The sequence below is a fragment of the Tyto alba genome, unplaced genomic scaffold (assembly GCF_018691265.1).
Source record: "Tyto alba isolate M040663 unplaced genomic scaffold, T.alba_DEE_v4.0 Super-Scaffold_10, whole genome shotgun sequence".
Taxonomy (NCBI): domain Eukaryota; kingdom Metazoa; phylum Chordata; class Aves; order Strigiformes; family Tytonidae; genus Tyto; species Tyto alba.
Genome location: NW_024881262.1, coordinates 11385686 through 11406094, shown reverse-complemented (window position 1 = coordinate 11406094; position 20409 = coordinate 11385686). Strand labels below are relative to the sequence as shown.

Sequence of the window (20409 nt, the reverse complement as noted above, 5' to 3'; positions counted from 1 at the left end):
TTTCCTGCATATGTGCTCAGTCAGGTATCACACTCTTAAAATGGCACAACTGTTTTGATGCAGCAAGGACACCTGAATAAAAAAAAAATTTCTTCAGTATGCTGTTACTGCTGTGTGTTCACAGCTCTTTTCTTCATCCTTTTGCAGAAGGTAGCAGAGTATGCACACCTAGCGATGGCTCCTTTCCCTTTCACACTCCCTTGAATCATTGTATATTGCAGTATAAACTTCACACATGCATAAATGACTGCAGAATGGGGCCTCTTATAACCATAATCCATTTAGAAATCCTTACACCTTCTTTCTTTATTTCCTCAGTACTTGTTTCCTATTTTAGCACAACTCTGATTCAGCTGCTTTCATGAACTGTTCCGCCTTCTGCTTAGAAACACTATTATATCATCCAATAATTTCTTATTTGAAGGGAAAGGAACAGCCTTTCAAGATATGAAGATGCCAACATTTGTTAAAGAAGAAACAATAAAGATTTGTTACTCACAGTGTTTTCTTTTGTTGCCTTGTCATTCCACAACAGATGTGGAAAGTTTTGACCACTTAAAATTCAGCTGCCAGCATCCTAGATGCTTTGAATTTTCAAAGTTCAACAGGAGCAAGTGTAAATTATGCTAGAATGTAGTTAAAAGCAGAAATAGAATATTACACACTTCTCAGACATAAAACTAATGGAAGACTTTATTCTCCTCTCAAATATTTCCAATTATTCCCTTCCATTTGGTGAAAACCCCAGGGCTCTAACACACTGTAAAGTTTGCCATTGCAGAACAAATGCAGACTTGACATCATTGACAGTTTTCACCTTTTTAATAAAAGACATATAAAACTTTCAACATTACTCCATTTTTATTGAGGAAAATATAGCATCTAAAAAAATTCCCCTTGAATAAGAAATACTTTCAAACATAAATTAAGAAAAATCTCTTAAACTTTGTATTTCTTACAGTGAGGGCAGATCTCACATAAAACACATTCTTACAGATTTACAAAAGCAGTCTGACGTGATAGTTCAAAAGTTTTCAAGTCTTATCTTTCTCCTTTGTGGTGTTTGTTAAAAAAAAACTCACCAAAAAATTCTTTCTTTTCAACCCACCATTTGCATGGTTCAATAAAGGGCCCATGATAAAGTGCTCAGCAGCATGACTGGCAGTGTAGGATACAAGCTTGGACTTTCTCTACTCCAGTGTATTTTGATGGTTCTTGAGGTATGTTCTACCTGAAAGACTCCAGTTTTCCCTCTATGTTTACCCCTTTGGTCTCTTGAAGTTATTCTGTAAGCTTGATTTTTTTTTTCCCCAAAAAATATTATTTCACTATGCACATATGTTTTCTGGTTTTCTTCCAAATCTGTAGCTTGGGTTAAAACATGCACGTATTCTTCACCTGTATTTTTGAAGAACTGAGGTACGTTATGATTTGCTGTACAATGCTGGTTCTAAAAAACATGGGAAGAACAAATATTCAGAGCATACATGATTAAGGAGGTATTTTTACAAAGAAGGTGTTGTAGGCCTGACAGTAGGTACCAATGAATAACAGCTGGACTAAGAGTATCTTCTTGTTGTTCCATTTAAAAACTGAAAACAGCAAGAGGTGACGCATTCCCCAGCTTTCCAATGCTTCTCAGAACAACAGTGTGAGAATTCTAGTTTACCTTTTCATCACAGTTGTAAATGACATCTATAAGAAAGTGAACAATGCAGGGAAAAAAAAAAAAAAAGGTATTTCATGAGTTGGCGGTTTTTTTGTCAAGAAAGATAAAAAATTCATAAGTAATTCAAGTAAATCAGAGAAAAGAAGGATTTATAAATTAAGGACAAAATGCAAGTTTTCCTGTGAATGTCTTAAAAAACAAAAAAGCCATAAAGCCCATCACTTCAGTAATTAGAAAACACAAACTTTTAGAAAAATGCACTGACATCCAGCTCTGCTGTGATGCAACCCCTTAGAAATGAACAGCCCTTCTCAGTAAGGCAGACTGCCTCAATCCTTCAGAGGTTAAACCCCTGAAAGCACTGAGTGATTTAAAGGTCAGTCTTTAGAAAAGCCTATGCTGTTGAAGATCAGATTCAAACATTACTTTCAACTACTGATTAGAAAACTGTAACTACCAAGAATCTAAATGGTTTGTTTCCTTGATGTCAGGAAGCATCCTTTGGACAAATCCAACCGTTTTCATGGAATCATATAAAAAACGTGTCTTTGAATACATTCCTGCTATAATAATGGCCTTGCAACAGCTTTTTTCCAAAACAACAGCAATAAAGGATTTCATTACATACTTTAATTCCTAAACATTTAAATAACAAGCACCATAAGAAAAGTACAGAGAGGTCTTTGCCCATTTTTGTGAAGCACACAAAATCCATAGTTTGTGTGGTTTTAAGGACAAAATGTAATCATTGGTCAACATGACCTAGATTAAGTAAATTAGTAAACCAGTTCTAGTCTTGGCTGAAAAATTTTTCCTAAAATCTTTGATTTGTTTTTATTAAAACCTCAAAAGGAAAGAGCTAAGTATTTAGATGGTCCTGTTCTTACCTAATAAGCAGAGTATTTTCAAGGGCATGCTTTGATCCACCAGCCAAATCTGACATCTTTAAACCATTTTTAAAAATAATACATTTAAAGTTCTCCTCTCCACCCAGTAAAAATACTGCATTAAGTACTCAGCATTCATATCCAACCCTTCAATATTACATACATATCTAATCAAGCAAAACACAAGTCCAAAATATTAAATAGGTGGCATTAACTTGATCAAAACAGCTCACACATCAAGGAGGAATATAATGGTGGGATGCTATATGGGCTGGCTGTAAGGAAACAAATGAAAACCAACTCTACTGTAGTGAAAAGCTAATCTTTGGATTGCCTGTTTGCTTTTATTTTCTTTTTCCTTTGTTTTCTTAAGTCTTTACAACATTATAATATCAATTAGAATTTCTAAATCACAATACGTAGGATCCCAAATTAATATCAAAGCCAATGAGATGGAGGAAGGATGCAATATATAATTAAAGCTAGCAGATCTATGGTAACACCAGGAATGAATACATCAAAATATAACCAAATGCATAAAGAGTGTTTACACTCTTGAAAGCAACGGTAAAAGTCAAGTACACTAATAGTTCAATTTCTCGCAGAGGTAGGTACAGGGGAATGACTTGAGGGAGTAAATAATAACTTTATAAAACAGTCAGAGAAGTTTCCGTATATCTGAGTGGTGTGAAAAGACACACTTTGTTAGCTGCTAACAAATGTTACTCTTCTGGCTGAGGAACAAAAAAACAAAGATTAACTGCTTTACTGATTATCAGTTTGCAGCAAGTAAATGAGGACATTCAAAGTCCAGTCCACTAGTACATGCCTCTCAATATTAGTTAATATATAAGCCTTGATGATGCCTCTGCAACACCTTTAGAACAACTGAAATTAAAAATGCATCACTTACTTCTTGCAATACTTGTCCAAGTGTCTCCCGGCTGTGAAGGCGCTTCCTGTTGAAAATCAAAACCACACTTATTTCTGCACAAAGCGTTGGCGGGATCTTATAAACATGAATCATTTATCCCACTTCAAAAGAAGACTGTTGTGTCAGACTTTGTTCTGCAGACTTTCTCTTATGGAATCTTGATGCAATTTTATGGAATCTTACTGCAGTCTTAAGGAATCTACAAACTCTGATTCAGGCCTGTTATTATTCACATCAGGAGGAACTACCTGGATAAGGACTGCTACGCATCACGTTTTCTCAAAACCAACCATGTTTATTAAAAAGCTTAGTAACATTTCAGTATAAATCCTAATATCCATATACAGCTGATAATTAGTTGCTTTAGTGACATCTTCTCCAGCACTACATGTCTGTTATTCAGCAACTGATGGAAAAAGACTAACAAATACTTATTTTCTTAGTCATTCTTCCAATCTAATCAGTGGTAACCAGTGCTCGCAAACACAACAGCAATATAAAGACTTAAAAAAAATATATTTTTTAACAAAAATGAGAACAAGCTACTACAGTTATTGTTTCCAAACATCCTGTAATACCTGCACTAAAAATACTAGAAATGCAGATAGAAGGCAACATATTTTTACCTGTCTATTTTGGTTGCTATGACCACTGTAAAATTCCCTTCTGTATTGGGCAAGTACGTAGAAGGTATAATTACATAACTTCCTGCAGGAAGTCTGCAAAGTTGGCTCACTTCCTGTGAATAGCAATGAGGTACACAGCTAACCAGGGGCTCCAAGTGTAGAAAAGAGGAAGTATGTGGTTTCCAGCTGCTGTTAGGCACCTGCAAAAAAAGAATTAAAACATGCCTATTTTTCCATATATTTCAGGCCTCACTGTTAAATTATATACCACAGTATGGTATGTTCCATATCTATTCTACTCCAAATACTCTCTTCTGTACTGAGCCACAGAAGAGAGGGATAAGAAGGCTTCCAGAAAACACTGATGGCAGTATTAAGTACAGATATATCATTCCCAGAGTGTTTCTAGACAAGTTATACAATGCACTACCCCCACAGCTCAAAAGCTTTTTCTATTGTCTAACTTCACTCTTCCTCGCTGCAGCCTAACGCCCTTGTCTGGATATGGTTAACAGCACGTGTCCTTCCTCTTTGCTATACTAAAAATCCATATTAGACAGACTTCTCAGTCTCCTAGAGGCATGAAAAATGCCATTCTTTCAATCTTTCTTCACATACTGTATATTTGAAGTCATATGACTCCAAACTCTTCAGTTAAGCAACACCCTTTTTGAAACATGTTTTCCAAAAATAAAGCTAGCTTTCCCTCCAAAACAGCCAACCAGAAGCTTCCCATCCTACATTTAGGCAGCTGATCACTAGCACATGCACGTAGAACCTGTATTTGTCCATATCAAATCATATCTTCTTTTCATTTCAGATCATCTGTTCAATGTATCACAGTCCTTTTGAATTCTAATCTTGTCTGTGGATCCAACATCACTTGCCAATGGACAAATAAATATTACAGATGACGAAAGTACGTTTTAATGATGAATCATCAAAAAGTCTGGACATCAATCACTAAGGCACTGAGAGTTCTTTGCAAATCCTCAAAAGAGTTCATAATTTCTAAAACTAATTTAGAAAGTTGGAAGGATTAAGTGGGACCAATTCTCTGGTTACTACACTACGTAATTATTCTGCATCTTTCACGAGCATCACTTCACAGGATCAGCCTGTGTTTCTCCTAGAAGCAGCATGTCCCTTGCCAAGCGCAAGGGGCACTGAACTGACAGGCTTACCTGCACACTTGGCAAATGAGCAATCAAACTGACCAGGAGAAGTCTTACCTGGAAAATATGGAAACCTATTGGACGACACTTGCTATCTTGGCAGTGCTGACGGAGCGTAACTTTCACACTGCTTTTTCCTGATCCTGCAGGAATGGAGAGGGGAAAGCAGGGATTGATATGGAAGGAGGGGAAGTTCCTGCTACCTCCAGCACTTTGCCCATTTTTCCAGCATCCATGCAGCTGCACTGTCTCCCATTCACCTGCGGGGAGCTCTTCACAGAGGGCAGTATCTGTGGGCGGTGGCTTTAGCTCACTATCAAACATAAGAGAGAAAAGAAACTAAAATATATAAAACCTGTATGATTTAACACAATCTGTAACACCAGCTCACAAAACTGAACTAGTATTACATTAACTTACATGAATACAATTCCTCCAAACTTTCATCACAGAGAACTGTACAACTCTAAGTCCTTAGATAATTCACAGAACTCCACAAGAACAACATAGCGTATACAAACAATGCACTAAAACTAGGTAATATTTTTGTACATTCATGAAGTAATGCAGCTTACGTATTTTTTTCCCCTCAATACCCTTGTGCTATTTGTCTTATCTGAAACTGATATAACTGACAGCGTCTTCGGGTGTACACGAGCACCTCATTAAGTCCAAAGCATACACTGCATTCTTTCTTATATTCACTGTATCTTTAATCAGAGGAAACTACCGTTTTACCTGCTGATCTGATCACTGTAACGTAATGTAACAGCCATACGAACAATTTAGTATCATTATCAGTTGTGCAACATTTGAAACTATATTTCAGCATAACTCAAATGTTCCAGTTGAGAACATGTAACAGCTGTTACAATATTCTGTGATTGTCCATTCTAGACACACACCCAGGCTGGCACCCGTTTCAGTCGGAGGAAGTGTTATACTTAACAGCAATACTAGAAATTCTATCCCATTAGTGAAAGTGTAACATGTTCTACAGATGAAGTATGTCCAGAAACCAAATATATTGCTGGTCCGAAGCACACGACTTGCACCCATACAGCAAAATCAGCCGCATAGTTTTGCAGACCTTTATTCGGTCTAAAACTTGATGCCACCTTGTTTCCAAATTCCGCAGAGTAAATGATTTATGCATGTTCTGACTTTGCAGTGTGATTTGCCAGCTTCTCTCCAAGGAGATACGAGTTGATAGTATACTACCAGAATATTAAAAAATTGAATAGCTTTTAAAAATGTTGCCAACAGTACGTTTTGCCTCTACATATAGCTTACCTGGTGCAAGCTCTTAAGACAACCCCAGATTTTTTCAGGTTTATTGAAAGAAGGTACAACTTTGCTGACTCCACATACCTACTCACCATCATGTCTTCTTAAGTATTCGTTTCAAAGGCTATGGTAACCAACACAGAATTGCTGACAAATATTTGACTTTAAAGCGCTGAGATAGCTATGTAAGTTCAGCTATTTTGTCAGTGTTGAATGCTTTAATTTAAAGAACAATTCCTCATTCAGCTAAAGACGACAGCATAAACGTCAGTGCCATTTTTGACACCTGTCCTGAAGAGATGATCTGTGACTATTATGACATCTGAGTCCACTGCTAACACCCCATTTGCATTTGAAGCGGTACTGCTCACCAATAACCATGTTCTATGTCAGGCCATCTGTTAGTATGCACTTTCCAGCATACATGATAATACACTGCTCTCTCCTTTTTCATCATCAATTGCAATAATAACAGCTGCTTTTAATGTTTGGAAAAATGAAGGTATATCACAAGTTAAGAATGAACTTCCACATATTGAAAAGCATATTCTGCAGAAACCAATTCAGCTCTTTTACAAAACATGCACTTTCTCAAAACGCTAGGCTGCAGTTCAGAGTCAAGATGCTACTTATCTGACTACTTCTGACTGATATCTTAAGAAGAGGTAGTAGCAGCTTCATGTAAAAAACAAGGAGACTGAACACTACTTACATGAATTCAAAGATATAACAATGCTGTTACTTGGTACTCTGCACAACCCTTCAAAAACCATTTTGAACATTTACACTTAGTGCTATACTTCATATTATTTGTTCATGTCAATGACTATGAGAAATTTTCTGTTTTGTTTTAAACCTACCTGAGAGAGATCCTTCCCGTTGAAAATACACGAAGTAAGAAATTCCCTACTGCATCTTTCAGAAAAGTGCTGGGAACAACAAGATAAAACCCAGGCGAAAGGTCACAGCACACATGCACTTCTCTGTCATAGGAATGGCAGACGGTACCTACAACTGGAGGAGCAGAGAGGGTCTTTGGAAGGTTAAATCGTTTCTTCTCCACCTAGAATAGATGCATAATGATGCATGGTGTTTTAGGAAAAATGAGGAGTTTTTAATAAAACTAAAAATGATCAAATATTGTTTAAAACATTTTTAAACATGCATACATTTACAAAAGGAAACAAGTAAGAAGGAGAGTATCAGCAGATAAGCTGAACATCAAAGAAGAGTAGGAAGAGTTATTATACGGAGGAGTAAATTTAGGAACAGCCACCAAATAATCAGCCTGAAAAGTCATGGACTAGTTAGGAACAGTCCCAAAAGTTCTGCTACTTGGCACTCAGTGTGAAAGTACTAGAAGAAAGTACTAAGAAGAAAGTACTAGTCCTCCAGTAGAATGCATCATGAGATAAACAGGATCATTCTAATGTAAATCATAGATGTAAAATGTGTAAAGAGTTGAATCATATCACTGCTGTAGGAAATGAATGATTTTACTCAGATGTTTCAATAATGCTTTAAAACCTCTATTTGCAAAAAGAAAAATGTCACTCCTGTATTACCTTCCAGACATGCAATCCCACAGCCTGATAATTCTTCCCCTGTATGCCTTCAGTCAAAGATAGATTTTCCTCTGCTAAGCGAGTCAGATTTTGAATTCTTCCGGCCCAGTCAGCACTGTATTTCCTATGTTTCTGGAGCAGAGCAATGCACACCTCACTCTTTTCACAGACTCTCAGCCAGAACTTAGGGTTGGTAGGGAAACTGCTGTTGTTACGGCAGCCGCCTGCGGACTGGCCTCTCACCCAGGATCCAAAAAGATTCTGCGAGTGATATAGCACTTTCTCTAACAAAAGAAAAACATGGTGCAGATTTCAGACACCAGAGTCTACTTAACTTTATACAACAGATATATGGCAGAAATCTCTTAGCCCAAGAAAACATTCTGTTCTAGCACGGACACTTTCTCCAAGCAGATATTCGCGACCAACATTATAAGAAACATGAAAACGAGTGTCACCACTGGTAATGGCAGACTGATGACATGATCTTTACAGCAAAAAACTGTTTCTAGAAATATGAAGTCCATCTCCCATTAAAAAAAAAAAAAAGACAAGGCTGTCAAGAACAACAGCCTTATAGAGAGAACACTAATCTCTCAAGAAATTAGCAGGTAACCAGATCTCAGAGAAATATCAAAGGCTCCTTAAAGATCTTCAATTTCCTCTTAGCCCTCCTGTTCTTCCCAGCAGACATAAAAGGCCTATGGATCTAAAGTAGAGGGAAAGACTGAGAAAGATAAATTATGATCTAATTGCATCCATTTGCAATTCAAATCAGTCTCTCCCATTGACATAACATTATTTGCATGAGAAAGATGTTTTCTCATACCACACCTGTATAGAGGCTCTGAAGTTGTCCTTCCTCGTTGACTGGAAAGCCCATGGTAATCTCATCAAATTCCCTGAAAAATTCCTCTTCATCAACCCAGAATTCTCCCTCTTGGGTCTGTGAGAGCAGTTCTGAGGCAACTACTGGATCTAGCTGGCTCCATCCTTGACCACTGCACATAAGACAAAATTTAACATTTAGTTCTTCACCCAATAAAGTTCCATAACAATGTTCTATCGAGTACCCTATGGAGCAAGACAGTAAGAAGAGGTTTCTCCATTTTATTGTCAAATACTTGCACTGAATATTTCTGTGTACAAGTTGCTAGTCAGTGAGAAGGACAATAGAAAGTATGAATTACAACATATCAAAGAAAGCTTAGAAACAACCTAACACCAGAATGGATACAGCAGCATACTTATAGGTGAAATAGCTACCTTGCTTACAACAGACAGTAGAGTCCAAAGCGTGAGAGCAAAATAAATATTTCAATGGTTGTTAAAAGTAGTGACAAAAGTAAAACAAGCTGCACAGTGACTGTTCTGAAAGAATTTTAATGCTGTACAGTGAACATCAATAAACATTATCTGAATGAAGCACCTGGTTATCCCCACGAATCTGCTGGCTAAGTCATGATGAATCAAGAATTTAAACACCTCATTATTTACAATCCATTAAAAACTAGGACTTTCAACACTGTTGTTAGTGAAACAATCAAAAAAGAACAGTTCTGCACTTGAATAAAGCAGGGCTCTAAGGCCACCCAATTAAATGCTATCTATCCTCCTGCAACTACACAGCAACTCACTGTTTGGCAAAGAAGCTAAAAGAGTATAACCAAAACTCTGGCAAAAGCAAGAAACGTCAACTTTAGTCTCAATTAATGTGATTAAGCCTCAGGGAAAAAAACCCTATTTCTCTAAAATGTTTATTAACATGACCATATTGTTACCATATTTAAATGCTGAAAGCTTGACTCCTTGAGTCAAGAATTGCATGTTCTTTTGTACAGTCTAAATATGCTAACGCTTTTCAAAATAAGCTAGTAGCATCTGCCCTTTCATTCTTGTTACTTTGCTATGTGAACTCTAAACATATTTCCACATTCCCTTTAAAACAGATCACTTCTTTATATTTACTTTATATCTATTCTTCTTTATATTTACTCAATTCCAGCTTCTCCTACTCATATTAATCTACAGAAATGAGAGCACACAAGCAAAACACATAAGCATTCTTCCTTCTGCTGTATTTTGGTTTATACATACTCATTTTCTTGTCTTCTGCAAACAAGACAAGATCAAATGAGAAGAGTCAAGTAAAGCCGAGTGACTACTTAGGCACAAACATCTTATGAGTAAAGATACTTAGATCAATTGTAGAACAATAAAAGCAGCACCACAAAAGTCAGAGACAGAAAATAAACCAGTATTTTAAATTTCTCCCTATGAAAAGATATGATGCTTTGATAAACAAAAAAAAAATTACTAAAAAAAATTAGATTACCAGAAGTAACAGATCAAAATAACTAACCTTAGAACCAGTGAGCTGTGTGAACTACTGAACTCTCTTAAAAGATTGCACACAAACTGAAGTCTCTCTCCTCCACTATAGCCTATGAACAGTATTTGTCTATGCAATACATAGATATGCTCTGTGCTTCAGAACTTTCACAAATGATTTTCCAAATGAAAATAAACCTACTCACCCCTCACACCAGGGACCCCTCCAGCACCGCCTTCCCCAAGGATTTCTTATTCGTAGTAGGAAGATTTCCTTGCCTGACACTTCTGACAGTTTCAACATGTCTATCACAATAAAGGCATGGAATTCTCCTAGTTCACTTGCACCTGAACAGAAGGGGAAAAAAAGCATTTAAAGTAAACAAAAGAACCTGCTCCATACCCATGAATGTCATTAAACTACGCTGTGAAAGAAGGCAATTTTGAGATAAAATTGTTTTTAAATCAATATAAAACCAGCATAAAATAACCCAAACAGTTCATTTTAATTGTGACTATATAGAAATAAAATAAATGAAAACTTTAAAACATATTAACTCACTACTTGATCTCAAACATTTTCAGATTCCTGGTGCTGAAATTCATTGGTGTTTTTAAGGGGTTTTTTTTAGGTGCTTTTTCAGGGGGTGGGAAGTGTGAGTTAATTTATATTAGTATCTAATATAAAAAGCACTCCCCAAAAGCATCCTCCATCGCGAACTCAATAACATCCTTAAATCTTTATTTATCCAAGGTTATATAAAATTGCATCATTAAACTCATATGGTACTAGAATCAGCACTATGCATTTCCTGGCTGCCTTGTGCTCTGAACCCTGTTAGACACATTTATTTTAAAAATACCTAGAACTTTACTATTACCTTTTCTGGAATTGAGGACTGAGCAGCTTATTACACACTGTTCCTTCAGATTCATTAATCGTCTAAAAACTGCTTTCTCTAAAACCATGCCAGTCTTCCCTTTCTCCATGTTTCTTTCAGGGTCTTTCAGGGTCCATCTTTCAGCAATTCCTCCAGTCAGATCAACCAAAGCATCTGCCACCTGTCCTGCCCACAACTGTTCATAAGATCCATGTACTCTGTAATTAAAAAAACAAAAAAACCCAAAATAAACAAAGCAAACAAAAGTTTCTACAAACAGCAGAACTAAAGAAGCATGGTTCTTATGTACTTTCAACCCCACCTTAAATCACAGTCATGACTGCACCCTACTTCATATCCCCAAGTAGGCAAGAGAAAGCACATACTATTTTATTGATACAGAATACAACATCTAAACAATATATGCACCATCAGACATTCCACTGTTTGATGGGACGTTTATTCCAATTCATTCCATCCTATATAGGAACCTCTCCAGACTACTACTAGTCATTTGTACCTTATTATCCAGGCATGACATCACCTTTTGTGATATACTAACTGCATTCTGTATAAATAATTTCTTCCTCTTCTTCAATTATTCTTTGTTCACTCTGCACAAACAACCAGAGTAGCACTTTCCTCAACAATTTACGTAAATCAAAAGACTACCCTACCTGATGCAGCAAATGCAAAAGATAGCAAAAGAAATCAAGACCATAGTAGAATGATAAGTCAAGATAGAACAATAAGTCCTCTACAGAAAACAAAGACTATTGCCTTTCAACCTAGAGAAGCTTTAACATGCCACTGCTACTTTACAACTTCTGTTCGGTGTATCTACAGTTGAATAAATTACTTCATATTTAAAGTCTTTTTCTGCCCTCTGCTGGCAACTACACAATCTTTCATCCAAGTTCTTTCAGACATTTGATGTCTATCTTACTAGTGCACTTTGTCTCCAAATTGTTTTGCCCGTCTGGACAGCATTTTGATGAACGTGTCATAAAATACACAACAGATGCATTTTCAAACACATTAACAATATGGTTGTTTCTTCTCAAAATAATAAGCTATCAAATTAAGCAAAAGAGCAATGAAATTCATATAACCAGAGCCTCAACTAACATAAAATTACATAATGTTGTCACCTTCCATGAAAATGCCTTCTGCTTCTCATTGAGCCCTCATCTGACCTCAAATGCTGCACTAGTAAAATTTTTCCCTTTTCTAAATTAGGTAACCAATGGATAGCGACTTAGTGAACATCATTTGAATCCTGATAATTCATTGCAGCTCGTACTTTTAATCACAATTCTCTCTTTAAGACTATCTTCCTTTATAGGCAACTAGAAACATACCTGACAGATCTACAGTTTAAAGAGCAACTTCTGCACAACCCAGTATGGGAAAGGTAGCTGTACTTCGTATTGACTATAGATCTATGCCCAAAGCAGTCAGATAAAATAAGTAAACAGAAGGTATACAAGTATTGTACCTCCCTTTATTTCCCTCAATAACAGTGTTCACATACTTTGCGTAAGCTTTTTCCAATAGCGGAAGCCAAAACAAATCCTCTGTCTGACACTGGGAAAAGCAGAGTTTACCACCGAGGCAAGGCAAACGATCATCGATGGTCACTTCCACCCAATGTCCAAACTGCCAGACTCGACAAGTGAAACAGCCTTGATAGGACTCATCTGTCCAGCTGGGCTGACCTGGAGGGATTACCTAGATGGAAAAAGCCAAAATCAAGACAAATATTATTTTTTTTTTTAAACAAAGCCAGTTTAAAATATACTGAATATCAAGCATTTTTAATAATCACAGAAAAAAAAAAATCATAACAAAACTGATAGTCATGTGGAGGCTTGGGATTCAAGAACAATACACAAATGTAAATTAGGTGAAGAAAACTTGTGAAACATGAAACAAGAAACTTCTCTATACCTTATTCAGTAGGTATTTACTCTTCTGCAAAGCTACACAGGCACACAGGAACCAACAATCTCCTAAAATTCCTTGTTTTACTTGCACATCCTGCAGATTGTTTGAAAATAACCGAGGAGTAGAACAGATATCCTAAAATTAAAAGAAGGAGAGTTAAAGCCAAACCCTGCATGGCATTCTAAGGAAGTCTGCGGTTCAAGGATGGAACGGCTCGAGAGACCTCTCACAAAATAAGGGAATTTTCACCTCTATACCATTTCCTTTTCAGAGGCAGCCTATGCAAGCAATAACAAGTTACTGCCTGTGGCTATTTTACAGGTGCTTTATGTCAGGTAAATCTAGTTCCCCCATGAATTTTAGTACACAGATGTCACCATCAGGTGCAACCTTAGCAGAGGCACCAATAAGTGAAAGACAACATAAGTCATCAGTTTCTCGTTAGGTATATGTTCAACTGTGATAGAACTGATGCCATTCATACTGAACTGCACATCCCAAGTCACAAAAATCTCCAAATGGACGTAAGAGAAAAAGCTCTTCTAGAAATAAGATCTCTTGGTAGCAAATAGGTAATTTCAAATGCAAAGTCCTAAACACTTAATCGGATCTGAAAGTGAGTTTTTAAAATGGTTCTTCTCTCACCTGTAAACACTGAAAGAGACGGAAATTAACTAATCAGCTCTCAGTAGTGATCAAGGTGTAACATACAAAAGCAGAAAGTTGCACACTGGGCTCCATGAAGCAATTTTTTTCCCATTCTATCTGAACACCACCAGCTCTATCACTGTTCTACATCCATCCCCAGATGCAGGAGAGAAAAGCAATACCACTGAAGACATTTTTTTTTTCCTCCATTACATTGTTATAGCCTTTTTTTCCCCCCTCCACACAAAGACAGTATCATAAATACTTCATTTTAAATGAGTGTACTGCAGAAATGCATTTTAAACTTTTTAGTTCTGATATTGTTTCCTCTGAAACCCAGTTCTAAGTTTATAAGCAATACATGTCACATGACCAGTTATAACCTTTAAGTTTTCTTTCTCGTTATCAAAGAAATCAACAATTGGGGGGAAAAAAAAGGCAATACTCTTCTAGAAAACTTTAAAATCCAGTTATTTCTTTTCAAGACAGTTAGACAATATATCGAAAAATCTGGGAATGACATAATGCTTTTTTTTAACCTGGTATGCACATTACTTGCATAATGAAACACATTTATAATAAAATATCTGAATTTCTACTTGGTGCTATGAAATTCAAAATTTCTACTACAGGATCTAACTCAAACCTACATACAAGCACCCAGACTTAAAACTCACATATTGTTAACACCGACATACATTGGTTTTATCACTTCTATATTTCTAAACAATAAAAATACCCAGCAGTCATTCAATCCTTAACTACCATTTACTACCTCAAAGTCCAGTTCTGCTAAAATAAATTTTATACCTTAAAACTCACCTTAGGTCTCAACCAAGATATCTCGCCTCTGAACTGGGCAAGCGGGGTACAGTAATCAAAAAATATAGAGGTATCACTGGCTGGAAACGTGGGGTCTGTGTAAAGGTCTCTCTTAACGATTAACTGCTTTTTCTCTCCCAGCATTTTCAACACAATCCTAAGTAGCTTTGCCAGCTATTTCCACGACTTTACATTGCCAAGCACCAACCTATAACATAAGTGAGCATTACTCGGGAATTGTAACTGAGAAACAAATAAGCAAGACAGATGTAGGAACAGAAAACCTCTCACTCTTTCCACGGAGCACCCTGAACCACGCCATTGCTGGCTTCTTCCAGCACCTGGTACCACCCTAGAAGTTCCCCGCTCTGCTGAAAAAGAGAAGGGCAGGGTGTCTCGGAGGAAGGTTACACCCAGGAGCCCACTTAGAGCCCTTCCCCACCCCCCTGCGCACACCCTGCCCACAAGGCCGCCTCCACCATCACCTCTTTCCTCACAAGCAGCCCCAACAAGGCCCCTTACACACACACCTCCCCCTGCTCACGGGCTCCCCCCGCCCCACAGACACCCTTCGCCACAACGGGCCTCAACAAGGCCACCTCCGCACACATCCTCCGCCACCCCTATCCCCCACTACCCCACCCTCGGCCACCACGAAGTGGTGCGGTGTCACGTCCTGTCCCGTCCCCGTCCCCGTCCCCTCCCCCGCCATCTCCTCACCGCCGGGCCGGCCCCGCCGCCATGCCCGGGGCGGCCGTTACCGCGGCAACGCCGGACACCCCCTTGTCCAGCCCGGAGGTAACGGATCCGGCCTCCGACCAATGAAGAGGCGGCAGGCAGGCACGTGGTACAAGCACCGCCAATCGGCTGCCGCCCGCCGTGCCCTGCGGAGCCGGGAAGGGGGAGGGCCCAGCCCGCGGCAGTCGCTGAGGGCGATGGCGGCGGCCTCGTCGCGGGTGGGAGCCCAGGCGGCGGGGCTGCCCGTCCCCGGCACGGCGCGATTCACGATCCTGGCGGTGTTCCGTATTCAGGAATACCTAGAAGAAACGGGAAGTTCTCCTAATCAGAGCTGGGGGAGGGAGGCTTAACGGTCACCTGAACAGAGGCTGAGGTAAACGAAACCAAACTGTTTTCACGAAGGTTACGACAGGGAAACTGGCAGAGAAATTGTGGACGCTCACAAAGTGGTTTCCCGAGGTAATGCCAAAGATCACATCTTCAGGTAGTTTATCACTAAATAATTGCCCAAGGGCTGAACTAACAAAGGAAGTACACTGCTTCTTATACTTCCATAGCTACTACTGCCTAGTGAAATAAAAAAGTGACTTGCCACGAGCAAAGAATAACAATGACAAATGAAAGAAATGCAGAAATACAAGGCCACTTGCAGGCCATCCTTCAGTAAACCACGGCTGGTTCCAAGGTTCTGGGCCCAGGTCAAACTGAAGCAGGCTGCTTTCTTTTTCATATTCAGGCTTTTTATGTTAGTGTTTCTCAAGAAGTTCCAAGTGTGGTCAAGTAAGCAGTCTGCTGAACCAGCATGAGAGGATATGGTGTTTACCAAAGAAAGCTGTTTTTCACACTCGTCTATAATGACAGGTTTGAGTCTAAGGGTTATGGCACCTGGTCCTTGGGAAAAGATGTTCTCTTGAGAGAGCCACAGAAAACACTGCTCTGATTCATTCCTATTAGAAATGAATGCAGAAATCCTCCCTTCAAACCTGCACCTTAGCAGAATTGAAGTCCTCACAGGTAACTGCAGTAGCGGTCCACCCACTGACTGATCCAGAAACACGCTCTCCACCCCTTGCTTATGCCCGTCCTACAGACACAAGGCTTCTCCCCTGCATACAGCAAATTTAATCAACAAACAAGACTTTGCACGTTCGAGTTTTGACCCTTTTGGAAGCAAAGAAAACATTGCTGTCAGTAAGAATAAGGAAACCTCTTGTCCTTGGCTCATGCAAGAGAGCTGCAGCTGCACAGGCAGCTGCACAGGCTGCAAGTGAGCCGACACAGGAGAGGTCTGTTGGGGGAGGGAAAGGGAAAAAAAAAGGCCTCTGTCTCAGGAACAGTGAGGCTCTCATCTGTGTGATTTCACCCTTGCTGCTTTCTTTAGGAAACCACGATCATAGATCATAACTGCATAAATTTCATTCAAGGACAGATTCTAGAAAGCAGTGTGAATGTTGAGCTCTAACTGTAAATATAGTAGGTCTAACCTGGTACACTGAACTAGTTAAACAGGCAACTATTTATTTAGGATGCTATTAGAAGAAGAAAAGAGATGGACATTATCTTGGTCTCTAAGATATCTGACATGCTTTCCTTGCCCCACTGCAAAGTTGGAAATGGGCAAATGGGCAAATTCATCCATTATGCAGCTGGCATTTTTTTTTCTATTAACCCCTAACTCTTTGGAACAAAAGCAGTGGAGAATTTTCTCTGTTGCCTCTTGACAATTCTGCTAGATTAAACTATTCCTGAAGACAGATACACAGATCTACTTAGTAAGTCTTGAAGAGAATATTTTAAGACAAAATGACATTTGCCTTTTTGTCAGTCTGTTTCTGAGTGCACTTTACACAGGTGCTTATTTTCTTGTAAAAGAATAAAGCAGACACCGAGAGGCTGAGTCCAGTCACTATGGAAATTTAAACAGTTAAAAGTGATTTGCATCCAGTTAAATAGCCAGCTTATTTCCATGTGAATGAAGACTATCCTTTGACAGAGTAGTATTTGATATTTTCATGATCATTTTCCAGGTTTTGGGTTTCATCAACCTCATGTTTGCTATCATCTCCAACTCCAGATGGTTCAAAGACAGGGAGACATGTAAAAGTGATCAAGCAGTGGTGGCTTGGCCCAACATGTGTGAGTTTTTCTGCAAACTGACACACAGAAGTTGTTCAAATTGCACAGGGGAGCTCTTCCAATTCTTTGGATCCTAATACCAGGCTTGGGAAGGAACAGGCTTAGTCCCTGCAATACAACTAGGCTGACAGTGGTCACAGCTGTGTCAGAGGAACAGCACAGAATGACATTTTGCTTAAGGGGGATTTTGGAGGGGCTATTTGGGGTTTAGGCTCAGAAGAGCATGGTTTGGAAGAAGTCTCTGAAGGTTTTCATCATCCAGCCAGAAGCAGCCTGGTGTCACGGTGCTCTCTTCAGCTACTGGGAAGACAGACTCAGTCTTCTCTCAGAAAGAATGAGTGGCTTGGCTTGAGGAAGACTCCCACTGCTAGACAAAGATCTCCCTCATTACCTCGGGCACACCCAGAGGTAGAGCACAGCTCCAAACTTCCATGCTGGCTACCACAGCACACAAGAACAAGATGGTACAAGACACCAAAATTAAAACAATGCACAAAGCTGATGCATCCCTAGGTCATACACTTGGAATGTCAACCAGTTATTATAACTTAATCCCTGTGACGCTTTCCATGAAATTACAGGAGTGTGAAGAATATCCCTTCTACCACCCTTTCCTACCACCTCCCACTCTTAAGTAAGACCCTGCATCTCAGTAAGTATGCTTTTGGAAAAGGGCCCAATGCTCTGCAAAACCCATTAATACCATTTCTTATATTTTAGGGAGAGACTTGTCTCTCTGGTATATTAGAACACCACAGTGCACACTATGTTCAACATAATACTCATTCTTTTGACAAGAAATCAGAGGTACAAGGCTTGAGTTTTCCAGTGCAGAAGGTGCATGCACATAGAGAAGGTGCGAGGGGAAATGTTCACACAGGCTCAATCATTTAATGCAAACAGCTCGTCTCCATCTGTATAGAGTGAAAAGCCACCTCCAGAGTATGGAATAGCTTTTCTCTACACTCCTTTATCTATAAAAGGTTGCCATGTCCATATAAGGCATGCTCTAACTGGTGCCCAAATTATTACTGTAATTAATGAAAAAACAGGATAAATGCACAATATTAATAAAAATTTCTTTTTAAGTTGGTGCGGAATACACAGCAGCATTTGAGGTAATTTTTGAGAAACAGTGTGCAATTTTCACTTTAAAAGGATGCTGAAACATCATACTCCACCCCAGAGCTAAAGCAATACATGAAGTGTAAAAGTCATACCTTACAGCAAGAGACCAAACAACTCAATCTGCTTTCTTTAGGAATTAAGAGGTACTTACATGGAAAAAAGTTTAGTAACAGTACAGCAGTTTATGCTTTGCAAACAAAGCAGTAGCTTCCAGAGCTGGAAGCTGAAACTAGACAAATCCAAACTAGAAATTAGGTATGCAGTTTTAGGAATGCATGTAATCAAAAGCTAAAACAACTTACCTGGGGTTTCAACAAATTCAGTGTCATTTAAATTGGGTCCTCCCAACAGAAAAATAATTCTGTGTCTCAGACGATAGTGGCTTGATAAATCTCACACTGTGGTTTCTACTGTGGTTCCTTTTATACACAAAGTCTGATATTGTGGTCATAACAACTTTAAGCTTTTATCAATCTATGGTAAAAAGTGTGAAAACAAGTGTCATGTGATTTATAAATATTGACTGAGTTGCCTAGTTTTATCTTTGGACAAACACAAACAGGGAAAACAGACTGAAGAAATGTACTTGACCTAAGTGAATTGTGCAGTACATGTACTTAGTATTGATGTACAGAAGGTCCTCTGTTATCAAAAAAGGCAATGGCCAAGGTCACTGCAGTGCAAGAACATGAGAAAATTTTGGTTAAATCAGAATGTTTGAGATGCTTGCTGGAACTGTTCTTGGTTAATGGAGTGCATGGTTAGGATGCTGCAATGTATCATGACAGCAAAATTACTGATACAAGCTTAACAGAGTAATACATGGGTAGCTAACAAGAACTAACACATTAACCAACGTGGCTATGAAATGCTAAAAAATTAACTTAGTAATATTCCATTTTATTAAAGGCTTTGGCTGGTCAGAGCTTGTTGCCCTACTCAAGGCTGCAATGAAATAAAGTAACAGCTTTCATTTTCAAAATAATAAGATAACCCTATATCTTGACATCTGCTTAAATAAAACCAATTTACTGTACTAATCTTTACTTTAACAGATTGGAAATGAACATACCTAAGATAAGGCAAATAAATAGTTTCTATTTAATCTCAGTCTAATTTGCCTGTCAATATGAAGAGTACTACAAACCAAGACAGAAAGTAGCCTGAAGCATTAATTTATCTTCTATCAACAAAAGGAAGGCTTATCTCCACAAACTTGCTGCCAATTTTTTGTCTCTTCAAACTAAAAAGGGACTCCTTGCTCTCAGGAGGAGCAAAAGTACCTGAAGAAGGACACATAGAATATTTTCAAATATTGTTCTGCTTCTGTGTTTCAGAGAACAAGTCTTATGAAAATAGCCATCTGATGGGAACTAAGAGATGAGAGCAGAAACACTAATTTAGATCTTGTGTTCTTTAATCAGGAAACAGTTGGTTAGGTTCAGCCAGCATTTCCCTGCTCCAATGCATGTATACGCAAACAGACAGCTGATGCGATATATTTCAGTCAGTTGTAGTAAGAATAGATATTTACTTTTGATTATTTGCTTTTGCCACCTCTTCAGCTTCTTGCTGTGCAGCTTTTAAATAACTCCCAAACTCCCCCTATGCTGCACTCCAAAAAAGGACAAAACA

The 20409-nt window shown here is 38.6% G+C and overlaps 1 protein-coding gene across 6 annotated transcripts; it reads right to left on the bottom strand.

Annotated features, from left to right (window-relative positions):
* Nucleotides 1-675: 675 nt before the first annotated feature.
* Nucleotides 676-20374, bottom strand: CAPN10 (calpain 10). 6 transcript variants are annotated; one of them, XM_032982439.2, is made up of 16 exons: nucleotides 19077-20374; nucleotides 15493-15809; nucleotides 15064-15140; nucleotides 14773-14980; nucleotides 13306-13437; nucleotides 12890-13086; nucleotides 11356-11573; nucleotides 10681-10822; nucleotides 8978-9144; nucleotides 8144-8427; nucleotides 7439-7641; nucleotides 5552-5604; nucleotides 5349-5434; nucleotides 4117-4316; nucleotides 3470-3515; nucleotides 676-1695 (listed from the first exon to the last, which is right to left on the bottom strand). In XM_032982439.2, the coding sequence occupies exons 4-16, from the start codon at nucleotides 14914-14916 to the stop codon at nucleotides 1666-1668; spliced, it is 1902 nt and encodes a 633-aa protein (XP_032838330.1). In that variant the 5' UTR covers nucleotides 14917-14980; nucleotides 15064-15140; nucleotides 15493-15809; nucleotides 19077-20374; the 3' UTR covers nucleotides 676-1665. The 6 variants fall into 6 exon arrangements, with proteins under 6 accessions (XP_032838330.1, XP_032838325.1, XP_032838328.1 ...); XM_032982434.2 differs by having other exon boundaries at nucleotides 5349-5604; XM_032982437.2 differs by lacking the exon at nucleotides 15064-15140 and having other exon boundaries at nucleotides 5349-5604.
* Nucleotides 20375-20409: the final 35 nt, after the last annotated feature.